Source organism: Chrysemys picta, chromosome 5 (assembly GCF_011386835.1).
Source record: "Chrysemys picta bellii isolate R12L10 chromosome 5, ASM1138683v2, whole genome shotgun sequence".
In the NCBI taxonomy this organism is placed as follows: domain Eukaryota; kingdom Metazoa; phylum Chordata; order Testudines; family Emydidae; genus Chrysemys; species Chrysemys picta.
Genome location: NC_088795.1, coordinates 18700376 through 18721288, shown reverse-complemented (window position 1 = coordinate 18721288; position 20913 = coordinate 18700376). Strand labels below are relative to the sequence as shown.

The following is a 20913-nucleotide window of genomic DNA, read 5'->3' as shown; positions in this document are numbered from 1 at the left end:
AGAATGCTTCCCCCCTTATTTTCAACCTGACTGAACAGCACTATAAGCCAAAGTTCAACACACTGGTGTTTATCATGTTATCTGTTGTGATCTGCATTTACAAACTCCCTTTTCAGAATCAGAAAGACCAACTGATATTTGGTAGAGTGGACCAATTACAAAGTGCTTACCTTGGTCTAATTATTCCATTCTCCCGTGTATGCCCTAAGTTTGCAGCCTAAGGTGTTTCTAACTTGCATTTTTCAGCTTTTACAGTCAGGTCTTCATGTAGATTGCTTCCTTTATGAATCATAAGTGGTTGCCCCAGTTTGGGAGTAGGGCAGCCCCAGTGGTAATCTCAGGTTTGGTTTTCTCAGGTTTAACAGCAGTTAAAGCAAAAGTGAATTCACTTAGTCCCTCCAGCACTTTGCTTACCATTCCCTGGAAAGTTGTAGCTACATCGAGTGTGCAAAAGGATAGTTTAGAAATCTCAAACAACCTAGAGGGGAACTGAAGGCTGACACCACCAGTCAAAGATATTTGCTCATAACCTTTCTTTAAATCAATCATAGAAACAAACTAGGCAAGTACTAACCTGTGCAATTAATTACCTCGTCTGGGTTCAACCTGCAGTATTCATAGAAACATGTGGGACAAGTCCTTTAAGCTATAAATAATATTAGAGAAATCCAGAACTTTCTGAAAGCCTGTTTACAGATATCCATTTCATGTTATCTATTTCCCTCTTAGTCACCTGATCTATTATCTTGCCAACTCCAAAGGTCACTCTCTCCAATGGGATATATGTCCATCCCATTCTTGGCCAAACCTACAGGCTCTGTGTGAATCAGTTCATGTGTGCAGCTGGGGGTACTATGATACTGAAACATGCTACAGAAAGAGAAGTTTTTGAGGTTTCTGGACTCTGAGTGACATTTCTTAGCCAGGAGAGGAAGATAGGATGACATGTCTGGGATCAGACGGAAGCAAATACCAGAGGTGTATCTGGGTTTGAGAGTGGGGAAAGGTATAAAATCATACTGGGAATGCTGTACTTCAGAGATGCAGAAGAAAGGAGAGATGCAATGCCAGCTGATTGTCTGGGGAAGGATGGAGTAGTATCAATTTTTAATGGCATCCCTCTTTTCTTGTGTGTGAGTGGGATGATGATAGGCATCCTACTATTTTAATTGCTTTTCTCACTGTAGCTTCACATTGATTAACACATTTTTTTCCCTAGAACAGACATGGCCTATGGGAGGGAACAGAAAACCCAAAAGGAGTTTCAGTATGTTCAGCAGTTTCATGACAGAGTACCAGCTAATGAGCCTCACACTCAGTCAAGGTATCTCCTAGTGCAGAAATCCAGAAGCATACCATGAAACTAACATTTGGGAAGGCCTAATATCTTCCAAAGTCCCTGATCAGCACCATCCCTGGATTCTAAACAACTCAACAAAATATGAAGGCTCATTTGTCAGTTGTATTAGTTAACATTTCTCCTCATTATCAATGCAGGTACAAAGACTGCTGGAGTTTCATATCCTTCCTAGCAATGCTGTTGCTTACAAGTACTGTAACTAATGTTTCATGATCAACTCAGGAAACACACAAGTTACATACAGTTTCTTACAATTTTTGCATCTTTAGTAATGCATTTTTATAAAAAAAATCTTTCTACAGCCTTTTCATTTCCTTTATCAGCTTGAAAAAGTAGTAACTACCTGACTACATGTTCTAGCATTTTTTCACCTTCTTTTCCAGTTTCTTTACATTCTGAAAATATACTTCCTTTTTCAAGATATGACCTTCACCTTTTTTTTTCCCAGTACAAAGGCAAAGCAGTCATCAACCTCATTTATCACTAACTTTGTATTCATATCACTAAAAGGCCCCAGTAATACCTTGGTCAGGCTGTTTGCTTCTGTTGTATACAGTAGGTGACCTACAAATATACCAACTAGTCAAACAAGCTTTAGAATTATGTACTGAATGCCCCAAGTAAACAATATAAGAAGGGAATGAAGTAAATTTGTAATTCAGAACTACTTTCCCTCTTTTGCAGGTATGTTGACATCCCGATTTATCATAGCTCCATTGCTCCTAGACGGCATGAGGGCCCACCATTCATGCTGCTGGTGACATCAAACCTACCTCTGACTGAATTCTCCTAGAGGCTTAAGAGTTTGCCTGTAAGCTTCTATATTTTCTCCTGTTTCTTTGACCCTCCCTTCCCCATCTACCCCTCTCCCCCGCAAAAAAAGGAAAATGGGCTAGCTACTTTAATTTTAAAGTTGTTGGAACTTACATTCACTATATATATATAGAAACTGCCAGTAACTGATATGGCTGAATATCTAAAACTACACAGCAAATTATTTTTGCTAAGCCAAATGCAGCAATTACTAGCACTACCTGTTAAGGGAAAAAGCAGAACTACAAATCATTACTGTTAATCCACAAACCAAATAATGGTATTACAGGAGAAAGTAGCAACTTTTTCTACTGTTTATTTTGACCCTTTCCATTTAAAAAAGGTTAGCCGATTGAAACTTAGCAATTGAAAATCCTCTATATATCCATAAAATAAATAGTGTCAGTGCAAGCTCTCTCTTATTGCCCCATCATAATGCCTCAAACGGGTTCATTAATTCTCTGTCTCCAAGCAATCCTTGGCTCTCTGTTGAGACTACCACCAAAGGTTCTGTTTATTGACAATTCTGGTGATGGTTTTGTGATGTGGATTCCTGATCACTGGGAAATGCCTGGCCTTGGACAGTCAGTTCATTTCACACAGATGATCAAGCAAGCAGCAGATGAATACAACTTTCAAGTTATTACCAACTTGGGCTTGATTTGCAGAAGTAACCCGGAGGTGAAAGTCTCTATTAACTCATTGTCAATCCCATTATAAACTTATGATTTAATATTGGAATTTGTATTGATACATTAATTTCAAAATTTGTCAGAACAACTTGAAAAACTCTGGAAAGAGGTTTCAAAATAATAGTTAATGTAGGCTACAAAATAAAGTGGATCCTCACGTCAGCACTATGGCTAACATTCTTGAAAGACCGGGACCTCACTGAATTTTGCCTCTAGGTTTTGTAGTTTATTGGATAGCCTGTATTTGTCTGATTTTGTTTTTTAATAAACCTTTAAGATAAACTATTTCTATCCAAGGTTATTATTCTGATATTCCAGAACAAACACAGACTTTCTGGCTGTTTACTGACACATTTCTAGGACACCTTTAAAGAATTTCTTACTATTTATTCTACTTTTCTTTCATTTTTTGAAATTGTATTTGCTACCTCAAACTTCCTTAAAAACACACAGACTCTTTGAATTATAGTTCCGTTTTCTCACAGTTTGTGAGGGAAGGTATCACATGTCAAACAGAAACCTGGGGACCAGAATACAATGGCTAGCAATAGTGTGACAATTTGCCACCCCTCTAACTTAATGGCTAGGAAACTTGATTGTATCTGCAAGGATAAAAGGAGAGTGTACACAGGGACAGGCCCCTCCTCCCCGAGTGCCCTACTGCCCAACCAGAGAGATGTGAGGTGATTAGGTCTTGCTCCCAAATCATTTATTTAAAGCCCAGCCCAGGGTTTCTCAGGCATCTTGCACCAGTCATAAACACAATTATGATAGGATCTAGGAATAGTATTTAGGAATTTAATATTAGGAATTTGTATGAATGTTTTGTCGCAACTTGCAGCCGGGGTTCAGTGTGAATATAAGGCCAAAAAGCCAGCAACCAGAAAATAAGAGACATGGGATTTCACTGGTAAGCCCTAGGCCTATGGGGAAAAGTCCTGAAGTCCTTGCAGACTGGGGTCCCTCTTTGGTACCTTCTGACCTTTTTGCAGGGGAAGACAAGAGGATTTAGCTAAGCAAGCTGAACCCTTGGGTTAGGCAGTGGAGAGCTACCCTGAGTTATGGGCTATATGAGAGATGCCCAGTAAACCCCACACTGAATTCACGTAAATGCCTGGTTTGGGAAGACAGGCAGATAGTGACCCTCTCCAATTTTAAAAAAGATGCAGCCTGCTGCTTAAAATCTATCTATCCGTCCTCATTAATTTGTGTCCCCTGATCTATGATTAATTATATAAAAGGCAGAGATGGATTTACAAGCGCTTTTGCAATGATTTCTGAGACTCAAATTACAAAGATTTTTTTTTCCTGCAAGTTATTCACTGGAAGTTAAGAATATATTTCTATTTTCCTAAGGAACTTTATCTTAATGAGCAAATATGTAGCATGTGGAGTATTAAACATTCTCATACCCAATCAGTAGTAAGTCAACAGTCTGACAAGCAAATCAAACCCAATTCATATGCCATAAACAAGGTCTATTTTTTTTAATGGAAACAAACATCTTTGTGTTAACAAGGTTCAAAGTCACCATGCAGAATGAAATATAAAGTAGGCATATGGTTTGCCCACTTATCAATTTGGTTGGTTTTCTTAAAAGGTAACACTTGGCTTCCTTCCCCAAACCTGAAGAGCTCTGTGTAGCTCAAAAGCTTGTACCTTCCACCAACAGAAGTTTGTCCAGTAAAAGATATTCCCTCACTTACCTTGTCTCTCTCATATCTTGGAAAAATCATAGCTACAGCAACACCACAAACAATATTTTCTTAAAATGCAGTGATATTGGTTATTTCATTAGTTAAACAATTTCCATTTGACCAGCAAAATTAGTCACCAGATAGCCTCAGATTAATCCCCTCAGGGATGAAGAAGTGGCTTAATTCAATAAAGTATTTTTAACAGGTGTTGATTCTTTGCTTTCTATTTTACTTACCGGTCGCTAAATTGGAGGATTGGCATTAAGGCTCAGATTTGCATCCCATGGGACACGGGTGTCTAACTTCCCTAGGCTCCTTTGAAAATCCCAATCTAAGATCACTTGACCTAAATGACTTAACACTAACCTTTTGGAATGGTTCTCAAGAAAGAGAATAATATTTTAGTTGTTTTAGTTACAGTTTTATTAGGAAAGAAAGTAATAAACTTACCTGGTACATCTTTGTCAGTATTGGGTACATTTTTTCTAGGTGTTGCACTGAGAAAAGAGGTATGCTTTCTTTTAGCCAGTGTGGTTCGGGGAGGCATATAGTGGCTTTTACTATGTGATTTCTCAAACGATTTTTGAACCTCGTAGGAACCTGGTGGTGGAATTTCCTATAGTATTAAAGAAAATAAGAAAAGTGTAAACTGAAATAACCTAGAATTCAGTCAGTGTGGTAAGCCATTACAACACCTCTGTAACACAAATTGCAGGAGAGCACCACGTATTTAATTTAAAAAACAAACATTGTTTATCTTATGTCTGCTACAGATAGATTTCAATATCATTAGAATACTAGTTTTATTGCATCACAAGACCTTTAGTTTAATAAAAGGAATAATTTATTATGGGAGGAAAGTCACAACTTTATTAATCACACAAGTAGAGAACAGGCATAAAATTATTGTTATAACTATTTATTAAATCCTCCCAAATGCCTGGAAGTCTGTTAAGACACTGAGGTTTCATTACAGAGTCTGCTAGGAAACTGTGCCCAAAATCGTGACTGAAAACTGTGGGGCACTTTGAGCTCAGGAAAGGAATAGCCAATGTCCTTTCAGAACTAGAGCTGGGCGAATTCCCCTCTCCCACCAAATATTAAATTGTGTATAGCTAATTAAATAGTCATTGGATCAGGAACATGGAGTTGAGTCTCCCATATTGTAGAAGAATACCCTAGGGTAATCAGGAGTGGGTCTATCTCAGTCTCTCCTATTGAAGCTGTTCCACACTGGGCCAGAGATAGCTATTGAGAATGACGTTATCGCCTGGTGGTTAGGGCACTCATCTAGGTAGTGGGAGATTCAAGTTTATGTCTTTACACCAGTTATTAATTTTTTTATACACAGTGGAACAGCTTCCACAGGAGACACTGAGAGATACCTACACCAGGATATCCCATGTGGGAGACCCAAATTCAAATCTCTTCTCGAGATCAGGCTCGGAGAATTGAACTTGGATCACAACTAGAGAAAACAGACAGACCAAACATTAGGGGTCTGGAGCACATGACTTATGACGAGAGGCTGAGGGAACTGGGATTGTTTAGTCTGCAGAGAGAAGAATGAGGGGGGATTTGATAGCTGCTTTCAACTACCTGAAGGGAGGTTCCAAAGAGGATGGAGCTCGGCTGTTCTCAGTGGTGGCAGATGACAGAACAAGGAGCAATGGTCTCAAGTTGCAGTGGGGGAGGTCTAGGTTGGATATTAGGAAACACTATTTCACTAGGAGGGTGGTGAAGCACTGGAATGCGTTACCTAGGGAGGTGGTGGAATCTCCTTCCTTGGAGGTTTTTAAGGCTCGGCTTGACAAAGGCCTGGCTGGGATGATTTAGTTGGGAATTGGTCCTGATTTGAGCAGGGGGTTGGACTAGATGACCTCCTGAAGTCCCTTCCAACCTTGATATTCTATGATTCTATGATTCTATAAGGATTCAATATGGAAATCCCGTAGTATGGGAAACAGAGTGCTCATTCATATGACCGCTCCTCCTCCTGAATAGGATTGACATGGGAGAGACTGGTAATCTATGTTCAATGGTACCTGCATCTACAGGCTTCTGGGGTGAAATCCTGGCCACATTGAAAGGAGTGGGAGTTTTGCCACTGACTCTGATGGAATTAGGACTTCACCTCTGAAGTTTATATGGCTGGGGAAGCTAGAGGCACAAGCTCCTGCATTAGGTTAAAAATCCCTATTTCCCAAAAAGAACCTTTTTAATAGGCCTCAGATGAAAGTGAAACAGAAAAAATATATCATTCAGATGCAGAATTTCCTGTAAATAGATAAACAATGTTTTTCTAAGATTTCTCTGATATATCAGCAACTCTTTAGGCATTCCAAAAAAGCCCCACAAAACTTGTATCTTTGATGATTTAATGTTTCTTTTTTAAAACATATGCATGAATGTGAAGTACCTTAAAGCAAAAAGTATTATAAAACAAGAATTGCTATATTTAAGCATGTGAATTTTTCCATTATTTCAACTGAAATTGTGATTTTGCAAGATATATCATTTATTTCTGTTTGTTTCCATTTGCATCTCTCAAAACACTCTAGGCTCAGTACTGAAGTTAAAAAACACAAGCGTTAGTCAATCACACGTCAAAAGGCATTGAAAGGCAACTAGCAAATTAAATATATTATATATATTGTAAAATTAAGTTTGTTTTTCATCTACTGGGTAATTTTCAACATCTTACAAATCAGACACGGTGACTGACAGTGCATCTTTTGCTTGGAAGTAATCAACTATGCACATTGCAGTTTTAAGAATTTAATCTTTTTTGCCTCTGGTAATTTCTTTGCTTTATCTGAATGTTCTCAAATATCACCTTCTATCTATAATTATACCTAACACAATGTGGCAGGCCAAACAAAAAATGGATCACACCCTTGGTGGGTTTTTTTTGTTTTGTTTTTTGTTTTGTTTTTTTTCTGGTAACAGAACTAATTTCCCATGACACTGGCTTTCTTTCCCAGTCATTTTCTTAAATTGGCTTGGCCCTCCTCAGACTAAACAAAGTGTTTCTTAAATTATACACAGTTGCATATAACGGAAAAAGCAAACAAACAAGTGGGTTACTTGCCTGTTCTTCTATGAGAGATCATTGACTCTTTCAGCTTTCTCCAGTTCCTTCCCCATTCTGTGGGACAGGAATTTTTTATATACCCAGCCCCTTTTCCCAGCAGACTTTGCTAGAGTCATAGACTACAATCCCGTTTGCCACAGGAACTACAGCTCCCACTCTGCCATGCTCTCCTGGTCTAGTGAGAGAGAGGCTGTCTGGAAACACACAGCACCAGCTTAATTCCTTACCACTATGAGGTGAAGGAAGATCAAATTCACCCTGCTCACAGGCCCTAAACCATTAGTAAAGTGGGTTTCTCCATACCCCAAAGACCATTTCTTCTGCCTCACAAACCTCATCACCAGTCCCACAAGTAAGTTTTAGGAAAACTTTAAGAGGACAATACTGGCCTATCCAAAACTGTAAAGGGTTGGTACACCTGGTCACCCACACTTTCTGAGCACACATTTTAACATTTAGCTTAATTCAGACATACAACAACTAAAGCCCCCAATTGAAGATATATCTTTAAAATATTAATTATGCAACATCAACCCAGAGAGACAGAAAGGCAGTATACACCCATGTTACTTGCATGCTGGAGGTTGATCATCTTGAGTTCATACTCATTTGAGAGTACTCACCACATGCTAAAATCATGGAATGGGGAAAAGGTGGAAATAACTGGGATGTCCCAAGCCACCCAGCAGCACCACAGAACTCCAACTAAAACAAACCAATTTCTTGTCCAATCTATCACTGCAGGCACCCAGGATTATTGTTCTAGGTGACTTAATGTCCATGCAGGCAAGGGCTCTTTTACGTTGCCTTTGGATCTCATGGCCACCATGACAACCATGAATTTATCCCTGGCTCTCATGTATACCTGGGCACACATCTGTTTTTCATTTTAAGTGGAACTGGGTATTGAGTGTAATTTTTAAATACTCATTAGGATCAGATCATCACTAAATTGAGTTTGAGGTGTAATTTCATCCTTGTTTCCATCCGGATAGAGAATTTATTTCAGTAATCTAATCATGAAGACCGCAGGATCCAACTGATTTCAGATTTCTCCAAGGGAGAAGACCCTGAAGACAGAAACCCAGTCTATCGTTAGTGTGACTGTTAATCAATAATCTTTCTAAGCATCCTATTAATTGTCATCACCTACCACCATTCATGCGTACAAAATCATCTGCAACTGACCAAACATGTGCAGCCAAGTCAAATTGATATATTTTTTAATTCAGTTCTGTAATGGTGGCAGTGCAGAGGTGAAGAAAGTTTTCTCTTCACCACAGCATTTGCAAAATTACATCCAGCAAAAAACTGTCTCAAGTGATTGGATACCCAGGTAAATCCTGCTGGTCTCTTTTCAGGGAGTCAAAATTTCTCTTCCACAAGGAATTTTCCACTTACTTCACTTACTTCTTCTAAATCAGGCACAGAAAAGATTTGAATCCACATCTCCTGCATGCCTTAGTCACCAGGCAAAACAGCCATTCTTGTTCTTACTCTCTGTGGCCCAAGGAATACAAAGTGGAACTGTATCAAGAGAAGAGATTAAGAGGAGAATAGACAATAGCCTGGTGGGCAGGGCACCCACCTGACAGGGGAGAGAGTGGAGTTCAAGACTCTGCTCTAATGAATAATTAGATATTTATACAAAGTGGGAAGCTTCAACAGGAGAGATTGAGAGCAATGCATCTGAGAATAGCCTACAGTCTGGTGCGGAAGATGATCACCTGGGTGGGGAGAGATCTGAGTTCAAGCCCCTGTTTCAGAGTGGGGATTTAAATCTGGGTGTCACCCAGCCAAGTGCCCTAACCATTGGGCTAAATGTTATTGTGAGTGGGGAGCACACATGCAAAGTTTTTTGAGCTGGCCCTGAAAAACCTTTTCCCAGCCCAAATTAATTGGTCAATTCACAATTTCAGATCAACCAAGACTGAATTTTTTGGCAAATAAAATGTCACTCCGGTTTAGTCATTAGATCCTTATTCAAGAAGCCATCACTGCACACCAGAAGATTTATCATCTCACTCTTTTTAATGTTCCCATTCAGGGGAATGTTAAGAATGCGGTGGCAAGGCAATTCTGGTTTTATCTGGAGTCTCACACTTGTTAGTGGAACTGACAACCCTGCCACATATAGTCAACGCTTCACACGATCTGCTGCCATTGAGGGTGTGAGGACAGAATTAAGTGTATTGCATTAGTGCACACCCAAGGGACTAAGCTTCTGAGTATGACAGCGAGTGAGACTGAGGCTACTTATGGAGGTGCAGAAGCTGGAAGGGTGCAGAAGTCAAATTTGGCACTGGTGATCATGGTAGTAGATAGAAAGCAGAAAGAAAAGGAGTGTAAAAGCAGGAGAAACCAATGGAAAAATAAGAGTATTATGGGTGGAAGAAAGCTGTAAATTAAGTCACATTTCTGGTAACTCACATGCCTAGTATCCAGGGGTAGAGAGGATGGGGAAGAAAAGAGACAGGCAGGCTCTCAAGTGAACCTTAGGTGCTGTGCAGATTTTACCTTTCAGTGAGGCCAGATTCTGCCACCTTTATATGCTGAATGGCATTTTTGTGAGTAACTGCACTGATTTCAATAAAGCTACCTCTGAAGTAAGCTGCTGCTCAACAGGAGAAAGGATATCAGAATATGACACAATGTGTGCAGTGAATGAAGCAAAGGGTCTTGCTACATCCTGCTTCATTCAAGTAGGATGGAGGGAAATGTACTTGTCCTCTAGTCGGCTAAAATGCACGTGAGCAAAGATAGCCTGGATAACCCTTCTATTCCAGCAAATGCAACTCCCATGGATGGAGGCAAAGAATTTCTTCTGAAAAAAGATTGTTGATGAGATCACAACTGTGATTGACATACCAAGATATCCCCTCCAGCAGCTCCACACAGCCCAAAACAGTTTTGAAGACCAAATTCTTTTCAATGACTATCACACACACACACACACAAAGGCTAAAGAACCTTCAGAAGGAGATATCAATAAAAACAATATAAAAGTAACAGAGACCAAAACTGGAACTAGTTCATCCCGGGTCTCAATGAGAATTACATAAAGATTTAATTTGGCACTCTTTCTAGAGATCTGTTTAATGAAAGGACATTTAATTTAGCTGTGCATTCAGGCACTGGTATGGAAAACTGGCTTTCTAGCAGTAATAATAAAGATCATTATTTTTCCAGTACAATACATGTTCTTGACAGTTTGCAGACCAAAGACAATAGTTCTGAATCTTTTGTATCAGTTTAAATTAGGCATAATTCCACTCAAATCAGTAGATCTATGCCACTCTAAAACCAATATAACTGAGATCAGATTCATATTTATTGTCTCTGCCCCCAAGAGTTTACAATCAAAGTTAAAATATAACATGATGAAGGCTGAGAAAAACAATGGGGATAGAAGGTGCAAGTGGGAAGGAAGGAAATGGACCAAGACACCCAACATTCCCCAAATGTGAAATCTTTAATGTTACTGAGTTTTCTTAACTTATTAACAAACCTTGACATAGATTAAAACTATTAAAAATCAAAGATTTCTGCCATACTAAGGACCTTTAACTAAATAACAATATATTCAGAGATTAAGATTTACTAATAGAAATTCATTTTCACCTTCCTGATATTGTTTTCACAGAGCTCCACTGTAGAACACTATTTAGCTGTGACCTCTTTGAGAAGGTGAGCTGAATAACTCTGAGGCATTACTCTCCCAAAACAGCATCAGCTCCTGATGCCATGTGCAGACAACATGAACTGTGAAGATGTATAACAAACTCCACATAGCATCCCTATATATTTCAGATATGGGCACATTGCAGATGGATGTCATTAAAGTTAGCAGAGGACACCAAGCCAGTCCTGCTGTGCAGACGCATGAACATTAGCCGGTTCAAAGTATTATACACTTAAGATAGCCTTTGAGACTAGACGGTTTGACTACAGAATATTCTCCAATGTCATATATTCTGTTCAACTTTCTGAATTTCTTATTTCAGTTTAAGTTGTAGCTAATTTCTTTTTTGATATCCAGTGTGCAAACTCACTTCCCCAGAATAATTATGAGGCTAGCCTTTGGGGTGCAACAGTCAAGTGAGATTGATTAAGCTGAACTCCAATAATTTTTGTGTCAGAAATTTGGGATAAGGCCCAGTACCACCTTGCCTTTATGGAATATAATATTAAATGGTTTGGCCATCAAAAGTCTGCAACTCCAAGACCCTCTTGCCAAGGTGATGGCCACAAAAAATAAGATCTCGAATACTGAGAGCAAAATCCCAAAGCCCTACCTTGAGTTTAGTTAACTAGTGTCCAGGTTCAAAAGATATTTTTAAAAGTATTTTGCTAGGGAAGACATTGGGCAGCAACTAAGTAAACCAAAGTTACCAGAGATAGCTTTGAAGACACCAGGACAGAAAAAAAAAAAGTAATATAACTGGAGCTGAATAGCAAACCAGGTCAAGACCTTACCTTGAACAGACTTTTTTAAATAGTTCCATTTGACAGATTAACGTTTCCCAGTATAAGGCTTTCTAGACATCAACAATACTCTGCTTTGATCTCCTCAGGTGTGTATTAAATTCTTCTAGTCCTACTACACAGTAGCTATGTTCTCAGATTAAAGGATATCTTGATAAGCTTCCCTGACGCTTTGCTAATATAAGAGATCTTTTCGCCAGATGAGAGTGAATGGATGTTCTTTGGACAAAGCCATAAGCTCTGAGATCCAAGCCTGCCATAACCTTGCAGATGCAACTAAAATTACTCAGTCTGTCTTACACATCTTCCTCAGTACTATGGGAAAGAAAAGAAAGTGAGGAAAGACATGAAGGAGCCACTCCTTCAGTGTATAAGAAAGGCATTTGATATACATGGTGAATCTCTACCCAGTCTTCAGCAAAATGTTACTTGTTCAAACCTGCAGAAAATAATCCATATACAAATGACACCTCCTGACCCCAGCAAATATCTGGCAAGCCACAGAGAGTGACCAACTTTTCAACTCTGTTTCTCAGCTATGGACTTACTTTTTCTTTCCTGCCAGGTGCAAAGCACATTTCTGGGAGAATGAGCAACAGTTGCCCTGATTTATAAAAGAAGATATGAGAGCCATTCTGAAGGCTCTCAGTTCTAACCAAGTTTACATGGAGTCTTCACTCCTGGGGCTTCCAAAGTTCATAGACAAAGATTCTTGCTACCACATATGTGTTTAGGCCTAGCATTACCTGAGGAGCAGGATGAGAGAAGACCATCTCTTCAAGACATTCTCTGGCAGTGTCCACCAAATTAGACACTGCCTTCTGAGATGGAAACATTAAGTTAAAGCTGTAAACATTTGGTTTGTATACTAAAATCAATCGCCCTTGCAAAAATCACACTGTCATTTTGTAAATGAAATGACAGAGATGTTGGTTGACATCAGGCCTAATCCTCATGAATAAAATATTACCTCCGCTCCCCTTTGCTAAGTCCATTGCTTGGATGAAATTTCAGAACCAGTGCTCTGGTCGGGATGCCAAAGCTCTTGTGGAATCTAGGGTGCCCACTGTGAATAGTAGAACACACATTGGGACCAAGATTTGTTTTAATTTACCCTCAAACAGAGATCTGCAGAGGGATTAAATAGCCCAGAGAATGTTAAGCAACCCCGGTAACCTTTGGCTCGTGTGAGCCAGTCATTAAGATACAGGTTCACCTGTAAGACTTGATGATATAGATGAGCTGCATCCACTTTCAAAGTGTTTGATGAATATCCTAGGAACTGCCCACTAACCCAAAGAGCAATAGCTTAAACTGTTAGTGGTCACCGACCATGAGCCAGAGATACTTACTGTGCTTTGTCTTATGGAGATGTGCAAATGATCATCTCAAAGGTTGAGGGCCTTGAACACTCCTGAGATTCTAAAGCATGAGTTATACTTTTCAGTTAAACCATCAAAATTTTCTTTTCTTTTAGATATTTGTCAATTTTCAGTTCCAGAGCAGGGCATAGATCATAGCTGTAGGAATGAGTAAATGTGAGGGATAAAACTCTTTCCACTTGCTAAGCTCTGATACCAGTTCTATGACTATTATCAGCAGTACCAATACCTCTTCTGACAGCAGTTTCTCATGAGGGGGATCTTTGGCAAGGAGTTTTGGGATGGCTTTGAAATGGAGCGAGTACCCCTGTTGATGAGCTCCGGGGCTCAGTGGTCTCAAGAAATGACTTGCCAACCCTGCAAAATGAGGATAAATGGTCCCCACAAACGGTGCATTAGAAAAGCAAAAAGAATAAGGATATGGGTACTCCAAGACTGGCTTTAAGTCCTCTGGGACTCAGGCGAGCAGTAATGCCAGGTGGCTCAGGCAAACCCCGCACGGTGTCCCGTTTTCTCTTTGAGAAATATGATCACCCTATGTATAGGTCACTTGTTAACCCTATGCCATAATCCATATGAACAAGGGGATAGAGTTAAGATTTTATTTTCCTTTTTTCAAACTGAAATAACACTAACAATTAAAATAGTAAAAATAGAACATGATCACATAATTAAAGACTGTATCACAATCCATATACACAAGGGAGCTGAATTAAGGCTGCACAAGCATATGTACAGACCCACTTCTCCCCATAAACCCCAGCTCTTGTGAGATCTGTCTCTCCTCCCTCCCACACACTAGTTTCCTTGTCCAGCCATTCCCAGTTTCCCTCTCCCCCCATCTCCTTGTCCAATCTCAGTGTTCTTCACTGGCCAACTGGCTCCCAGTTTCCTTCATCCCCCATTTCACTCATCAGCTCCCAGTCCAACCAACCCTAATTTTCTACCCCTCAAATGCTTTTTTTCCCTCCCCTCAGTTCCAGTCTCGTCAGACTCCTTCTCCCAATCAACACTTTTTCCTCCCCTCAATCTGGCAATTGTCCTCTCTGCATTTTAATCAGTCAGTTTCTACTTCCATACTGCCTGGGCACCTGCAGGGCTATTTCTAAAAGCACAGGAGAGGCAGGCTCTCTGCTTTCAGTTCTGGTGGCTGACCCCTCCCTGGCACACAGCAGCACATTCACAAAAAGTCCACCTTTGCCTCCATAGCCTTAAGCTAGCTAGAGCATGTTCATTCACTCTTTAGGGATGGCTCCTGGCACTCCTGGCAGACACAGGACCTGTGAGGGAATGGAGCATTCTTAGTCACTGTGTAGGGATGGCTCTCTGGTCAGCATGAGGGTCTGTGAAGGGGTTATGCATGCTCAACGAGGACAGAAACTTTGTAGATTTTATCTGCTAAAAATCTCAGAAGTGTTTTCTGAGCGTGTTTCAACTTTTCAAAGGCTTATAAATAGTCCAAATTTGGGCAAATTTTCATACAAACAATAAAAGGAAAATCAATGACACAAAGGCCACACGGGCGATATTTTAAGTCCTTGAACAAAGCAAGTGGGTGGTAGAGTCCTCGAAGAAAAGGTCAACAGAACTTTTTTAACATTGCAAAACAACATATGTTTCTCTAGCCTCTTTCTCAGAATTGGCCGAACTATTTTGGTCAAAGATTTCCAAAAATTATCATCCTGAGGCAGACACTCAGCCCAAACTGCTAAGTTTGGCAAAGTTATAAGTAACTAAGAAGTGGGTCTTATAATAGAAGTGTCAAGCAACCTTCATAATAGATGGTACTACCAGTCACCTCTATAATAATACTTCACACGTGACCAGTTCTTACATACAAGTACTGTGAAAATTCTACATTAAATTTAACATTTTTTTTATTTAGAAACTGTTTGTCCCCTTTGATTGTAAGTTCCCTGGAGCAGGACTGTCCCTAAATTTGTGGAAATGGCACAGTAGATAATGGACACCAACCCAAATAAACATTAATATTAATATTAATAATACATTAAGGCCAGACTTTCAAGACATTGCCTGTTCCTCAAATGCTTAAAATCCAACATTAAGACACAGAAGGTGAAATTCTGGCCCTCCTTCATTGACTTCAATAGGACTAGGATTTCACCTAATCTATTTTCCAGCACCTACAAAGGAAAGCCCCAAACAGGATGCAAATCTGCTATTAATGTATCAGATAGCAACATCCAAACCTTGCAAAACGTGGGAAAGAGTTGGCAGAACAATAATTCTAGTCACACAACTTAATTCCAACCTGGATGACAAGTGCCAAAATTAGTATTTTAAGTCTTTTAATATCCCTATATAAAAGGTATTATACAAGTGAAAAGTTTATTATTTGGTTCCGGCACCAGAACTGAGCTGACTGTAATACTTTGTGACAATGGACACAGAACATTCCCCATTCACTTCTCTCGGCATAATAAATACAGCTGATCTAACAAACTTCAGCATGACTAGATGAAACAACCCTAATCCCTATCCCCCTAACCGTATGTATGCTGCTTCTGAACTATTTGCAAACACACCACATGACACAGAGTTAAGAAAAACTTCATCAAAGTACATAACAGTTAAAAAGACCTTTTTCCTCTTTTCACTGTTCTCTTTTGATCTCATGTCCATATGTTTCTATGTTTTATTCTCATTTATGCTAAATATGTAGTGCTGCTCACAGCTGACAAGTCCAATTGCAGGCCATGATTTTTTTTATAATTTCTTTGTGTACCAAGCACCTTACATTTAATTATTTTATATACTTGGCAAAGTGAGCATCTGATCATGTCTCAACTATTTTGATGGTAGTTAAGTGACTTGCATATTTCAAGCCAACCTCTAATTTCTAGATAAACTACCTTTCTCATGATATGCAATTTCTATTAAAGGAAAAAGATTCTTCAGGGCAAGAATCTTTAAAAATCTAAATCATAGTCCTTGTAGTTTTCAAAATCAGTTTAAAATATCCAAATGCATAGGGAGTGACATGTAATTGTAACTCAATTTTATTCAGAATATAATGTAATTTTACTAATATCTATATTAGACATAAAAAGATGATGTGTCTTATAAAGGACTCTATCATTCATTAATATTATTGAGGAACTGTCATGCTAAAAGTTATTTCTAACTTTCTTCATGTATTTTATAGGATTAAACTAAATTGTATTTTGCATTATTTATTGCCTAATTTTTAAATGTCTCTATCATAGTCACTGTGAATCTACAGCTTAATATATCAGAGGAAAATATAAAATTTCTAGATACAATATTCTGGCCTAGCAAGAACAAAGTAAGAATATTGTTAATTCCATCAAATCTGCAGATTCCATCCAACCATGGCTATTTAGTATAGCTGTGATATTTTTTAATATTTTGAAAAGCAAATACCTTTGTATCCTGCAAGAAAATGTCATACCTTAAAGATAGAGGCCTCAATTCTACACTCAGTTGCAGAAGCTTCACTACCATTGGATTCATTTGTGAACACCACGCAAGTGAATGCAGAATTTAGCTCGGGGGTGTGTGTGTGTGTGTGTGTGTGTGTGTGTGTTAGAATTACTTGAGCTTTCTAATTACAAATGGAAACAACCAATATTTTACTTTTTGTAGCAATATAATATATTTTGATGAACTTGATATATAATCCTGTCATTTATAAGAATATGTGAATGTCTACTCTACAGTATCAATATATGAACCAATAGGAAAATGAGACCAAATCATGCCCTAATCTAATTTACACATGTGTAAATGCAGAGCCAACTCTAATTACTCTAGATTACAGTAGCATAAGTAAGAAAAAATCCTACTCTATTTTATTTCGGTATTTCTAAAGTATTCATAGACTCATAGAGTATAATGCCAGAAGGAACCATTAGATCATCTAGTCTGAGCTCCTGTATATACCATAGGCCCTTAAATTTCACACAGTTACCCCTTGCATTGAGCACAATAGTTTGTGTTTGACTAAAGGATAATTTGTGATTGACTAAAGCATATCTTCCAGAAAGGCATCCAGCTTTGATTTGAAGATCTCAAGACCTGGAGAATCCACCACTTCCCTTGGTAGTTTGTTCCAAAGGTTAATTACCCTCATCACTAACAATTTGTGATTTATTTCTGATTTGAATTTATTTGGCTTCCGCTTCCAACTAATGGTTCTGTAGAGGGGTATTTTAACAAACAACCAGGTGCCTAAGCCACTGCCCACTATTGGGATGGTCTATCAATTATTTTGCTTATTGCTAGGAATAGTTATTTAGTGGGTCTTTGCAGTAACTTAGCTTAGTTAGGGTGAAGCCAGAAGTGAGGAGGGGTGAACCTGACCCTCTGTGCCATTTTCTTGGAGTGCGGGGGTGACAGTCTGTGAAAAACAGGGAGTCTGGAAATATGTATACCTGCCTGACTAACGACCCGAAAACCACAATACCACATCCTCTTTTTGGCAAACCTTGCAACCTTTGCTTTTGCTCCATTTGATCAGCTATGCAATACTTTTGATTGACATGTTTTTGTAATTTGGAATTGGAACTTTGTGGACACATCAAGATCTCCAGCTGCAGATGGACAGCTGGCCACTGAAACGCTATGGCTGAAATCATCCAAAGACCACTCCAAACTCCTGAGCGGTAATCCTAAAGGTTATTTTGCAGTTTGGGGTGCTCTATAACCTATTGTATTTGTGCGTGCTTGAGACTAGATAAAGCAGTGACTAAGTAGAGGCATTCTGTTGGGAGTGCAGGGAATTAAAAAGTACTGGCTTTAAGTGAAAGCACATGGTTTTGATTTGTTTGTGTCAGCCACATAGCAGATAGAAGTGCTGCATCTCTCTTGGTTTGTCCTGATAGCGACTCGCAAAAAGTAAAGTTACCAAGAACTCCAGGTTCACTGTAACCCAGGTACCAAGAGCTTCGGGTTCACTGGAACCCCGGGTAACTGTTCTTGTTATGCCTTTCTCCACTAGAATAAAGAGCCCCTTTACTATCTGGTATTTTTTTCCCTGTGAACAGGGCCGGCTCCAGCATTTCTGCCGCCTGAAGCAAAAAAAAAAAAAAAAGAAAGCCACGATTGGCAGGGGCAATTGGGGGGAGAAAAAAAAAGCCGCAATCGGCGGCGGCAGTTCAGAGGCAGGTCCTTCGCTCCTACTGGGAGTGAGGGACCTGCCGCCCCCGAATTGCCGCAGGTGCCGCCCCTCTCCCTTGGCCGCCCCAAGCACCTGCTTGTTAAGCTGGTGCCTGGAGCCGGCCCTGCCTGTGAAAGTACTCACACCCTGTAATCAAGATGCCTCTAAATCTTCTTGTTGATAAGCTAAACAGACTGACCTGTTTAAGTCTCTCATCGTAAAGCATTTTCTCCAACTCTCAAATTACTTTTCTGGCTCTTTTCTGCACCCTCTCCAGTTTCTCAATTATTTTTTAAAATATAGACACCAAAACTGTACACAGTATTCTGGTATCAGTCTCACCAACACCATATACAATGGTAAATTCACCACCCTACTCATACTCACTACTTCCTTGTTTATTCAGTTAAGGATTGCATTAGCCCTTTTTGCCACAGCACCACACTAAGAATTCGTGGTCAGCTGCTTATTCACTTTGACCCCTAGAACTTTTTCAGAATCACTATTTTCCAGGATATAGACCCCCATTCTGTAGGTATGGCCTGTATTCCTTCTCCCTAGATGTACAACTGTGCGTTAGACTATATTAAAATACATTTCCCTTGAATGGGCTCAGATTACCACGCAATCCAGATCACTCTGTTTGGCTGCCTTGTCCTCATCATTATTTACATTTCACTCATTGTTGAGATACTGCACTGTTTTTAGTCCCTGGGAATTTCTTTATTTCCATGTTAATGTTTCAAATCAATTATGCACTTTATGGCAAAGGCCAGGAAACTCAGGGTGGCTTTAAACCTAGTATTCCCAAAGCAAAGGAAGAACAGGAAGAATAGTAAGACGACAATATGGCTTCGTCAAGAGTTCTATAATGACCTGAAAAATAAAAAAGGAATACTACAAAAAGTGGAAACATGGAAGAAATGCTAAGGAAGAGTATAAAAGAATAGCAAAAGCATGTAGGGACAAGATCAGAAAAGCTAAGACACAAAATGAGTTACACCTAGCAAGGGACATAAAAGACAGTAAGAGGAGGTTCTTTACCTACATTAGGAGCAAGAGAAAGATGACAGAAAATATAGGTCTTCTAGTTAGCAGGGAAGTAGAGCCAATAACAGATGATATCAAGAAGGATGAGTTTTTAATGCCTATTTTGCTTCACTCTTCACTAAAAAGGTTAATGATACTCAACACAATTAATATTAACAACAGGGGAGAAGGAACACAAGCCAAAATAGGGAAAGAACAGTTTAAAGAATATTTCAATAAGTTAGATGTATTCAAGTCAGCACGGCATGATGAAATTCACCTAGGGTACTTAAGGAACTAGCTGACGCAATCTCCAAACTGTTAGCAAATATTTTCAAGAGGACAGACGAGGTCCCAGAAGACAGAAGAAGGGCAAAAAAGGGGAACAATGAGACCCAGGGAAACGTTCTTTTTTAAAAACCTTTGCTCCTATATCAGGTTTTCTAAACCTTTTATCATTTTTGTTGCTTTCCTTTGGACTCTCTCCAATTTGTCCACGTCTTTCCTAAAGCAGGGCACCCAAAACTGGACACAGTACTTCAGCGCCAAGTAAAACAGGACAATTACCTCCCATGTTTTACACAGAACACTCCTTTTAATACACACCATAATAATGTTAGCGTTTTTCCACAATTGTATCACATTGTTGACTCATAATTAAGTTGTGATCCACTATAACCCATAGATCCTTTTCAACAATACTATTACCTAGCTAGTTATTCCCCATTTTGTAGTGGTGCATTTGATTTTTCTTTCCTAAGTGAAGTACTTTGCACTTGCCTTTATTTAATTTCATCTTATTGATTCAAGACCAGTTCTGCAATTTGTCCAGGTTGTTTGGAATTCTAATCCTGTCCTCCAAAATGCTTGCAATCCCTTTCAGCTTGGTGTCACCTGCAAATTTTGAAGCATACTGTCCACTCCATTATCCAAGTCATTAATGAAAATATTGAATAGTACTGGATCCAGGACTGACCCATGTGGCATCCCATGAGATGCACCCTCTCAGTTTGACAGTGAACCACTGAAAAACTACTCTTTGAGTACAATCTTTCAACCAGTTCTGTACCCACCATATAATAATTTAATCTAGACCATATTTCCCCCCTTTGCTTATGGGGGACTGTGTCATGTAGGACTGTGTCACAAACCTTACTAAAGTTAAAATATATCACATTTATTGCTTCCCCCATCCACTAGACCAGTAACCATGTCAGAGAA

The 20913-nt window shown here is 39.2% G+C and overlaps 1 protein-coding gene across 4 annotated transcripts in view; it reads right to left on the bottom strand.

The window, feature by feature from the left end:
• The window catches only part of STPG2 (sperm tail PG-rich repeat containing 2), a 424532-nt gene that overhangs the window by 258821 nt on the left and 144798 nt on the right, over window positions 1-20913 (bottom strand). For all 4 annotated transcript variants that reach the window (XR_010601227.1, XM_005278473.5, XM_042856391.2 and 1 more), the window contains one exon: window positions 5013-5178. Coding sequence is in view for 3 of the 4 variants with exons in the window: in XM_005278473.5 (XP_005278530.1) it covers window positions 5013-5178 (166 nt within the window). In the remaining variant the exon portion in view is untranslated. The remainder of the gene's footprint in view (window positions 1-5012; window positions 5179-20913) is intronic.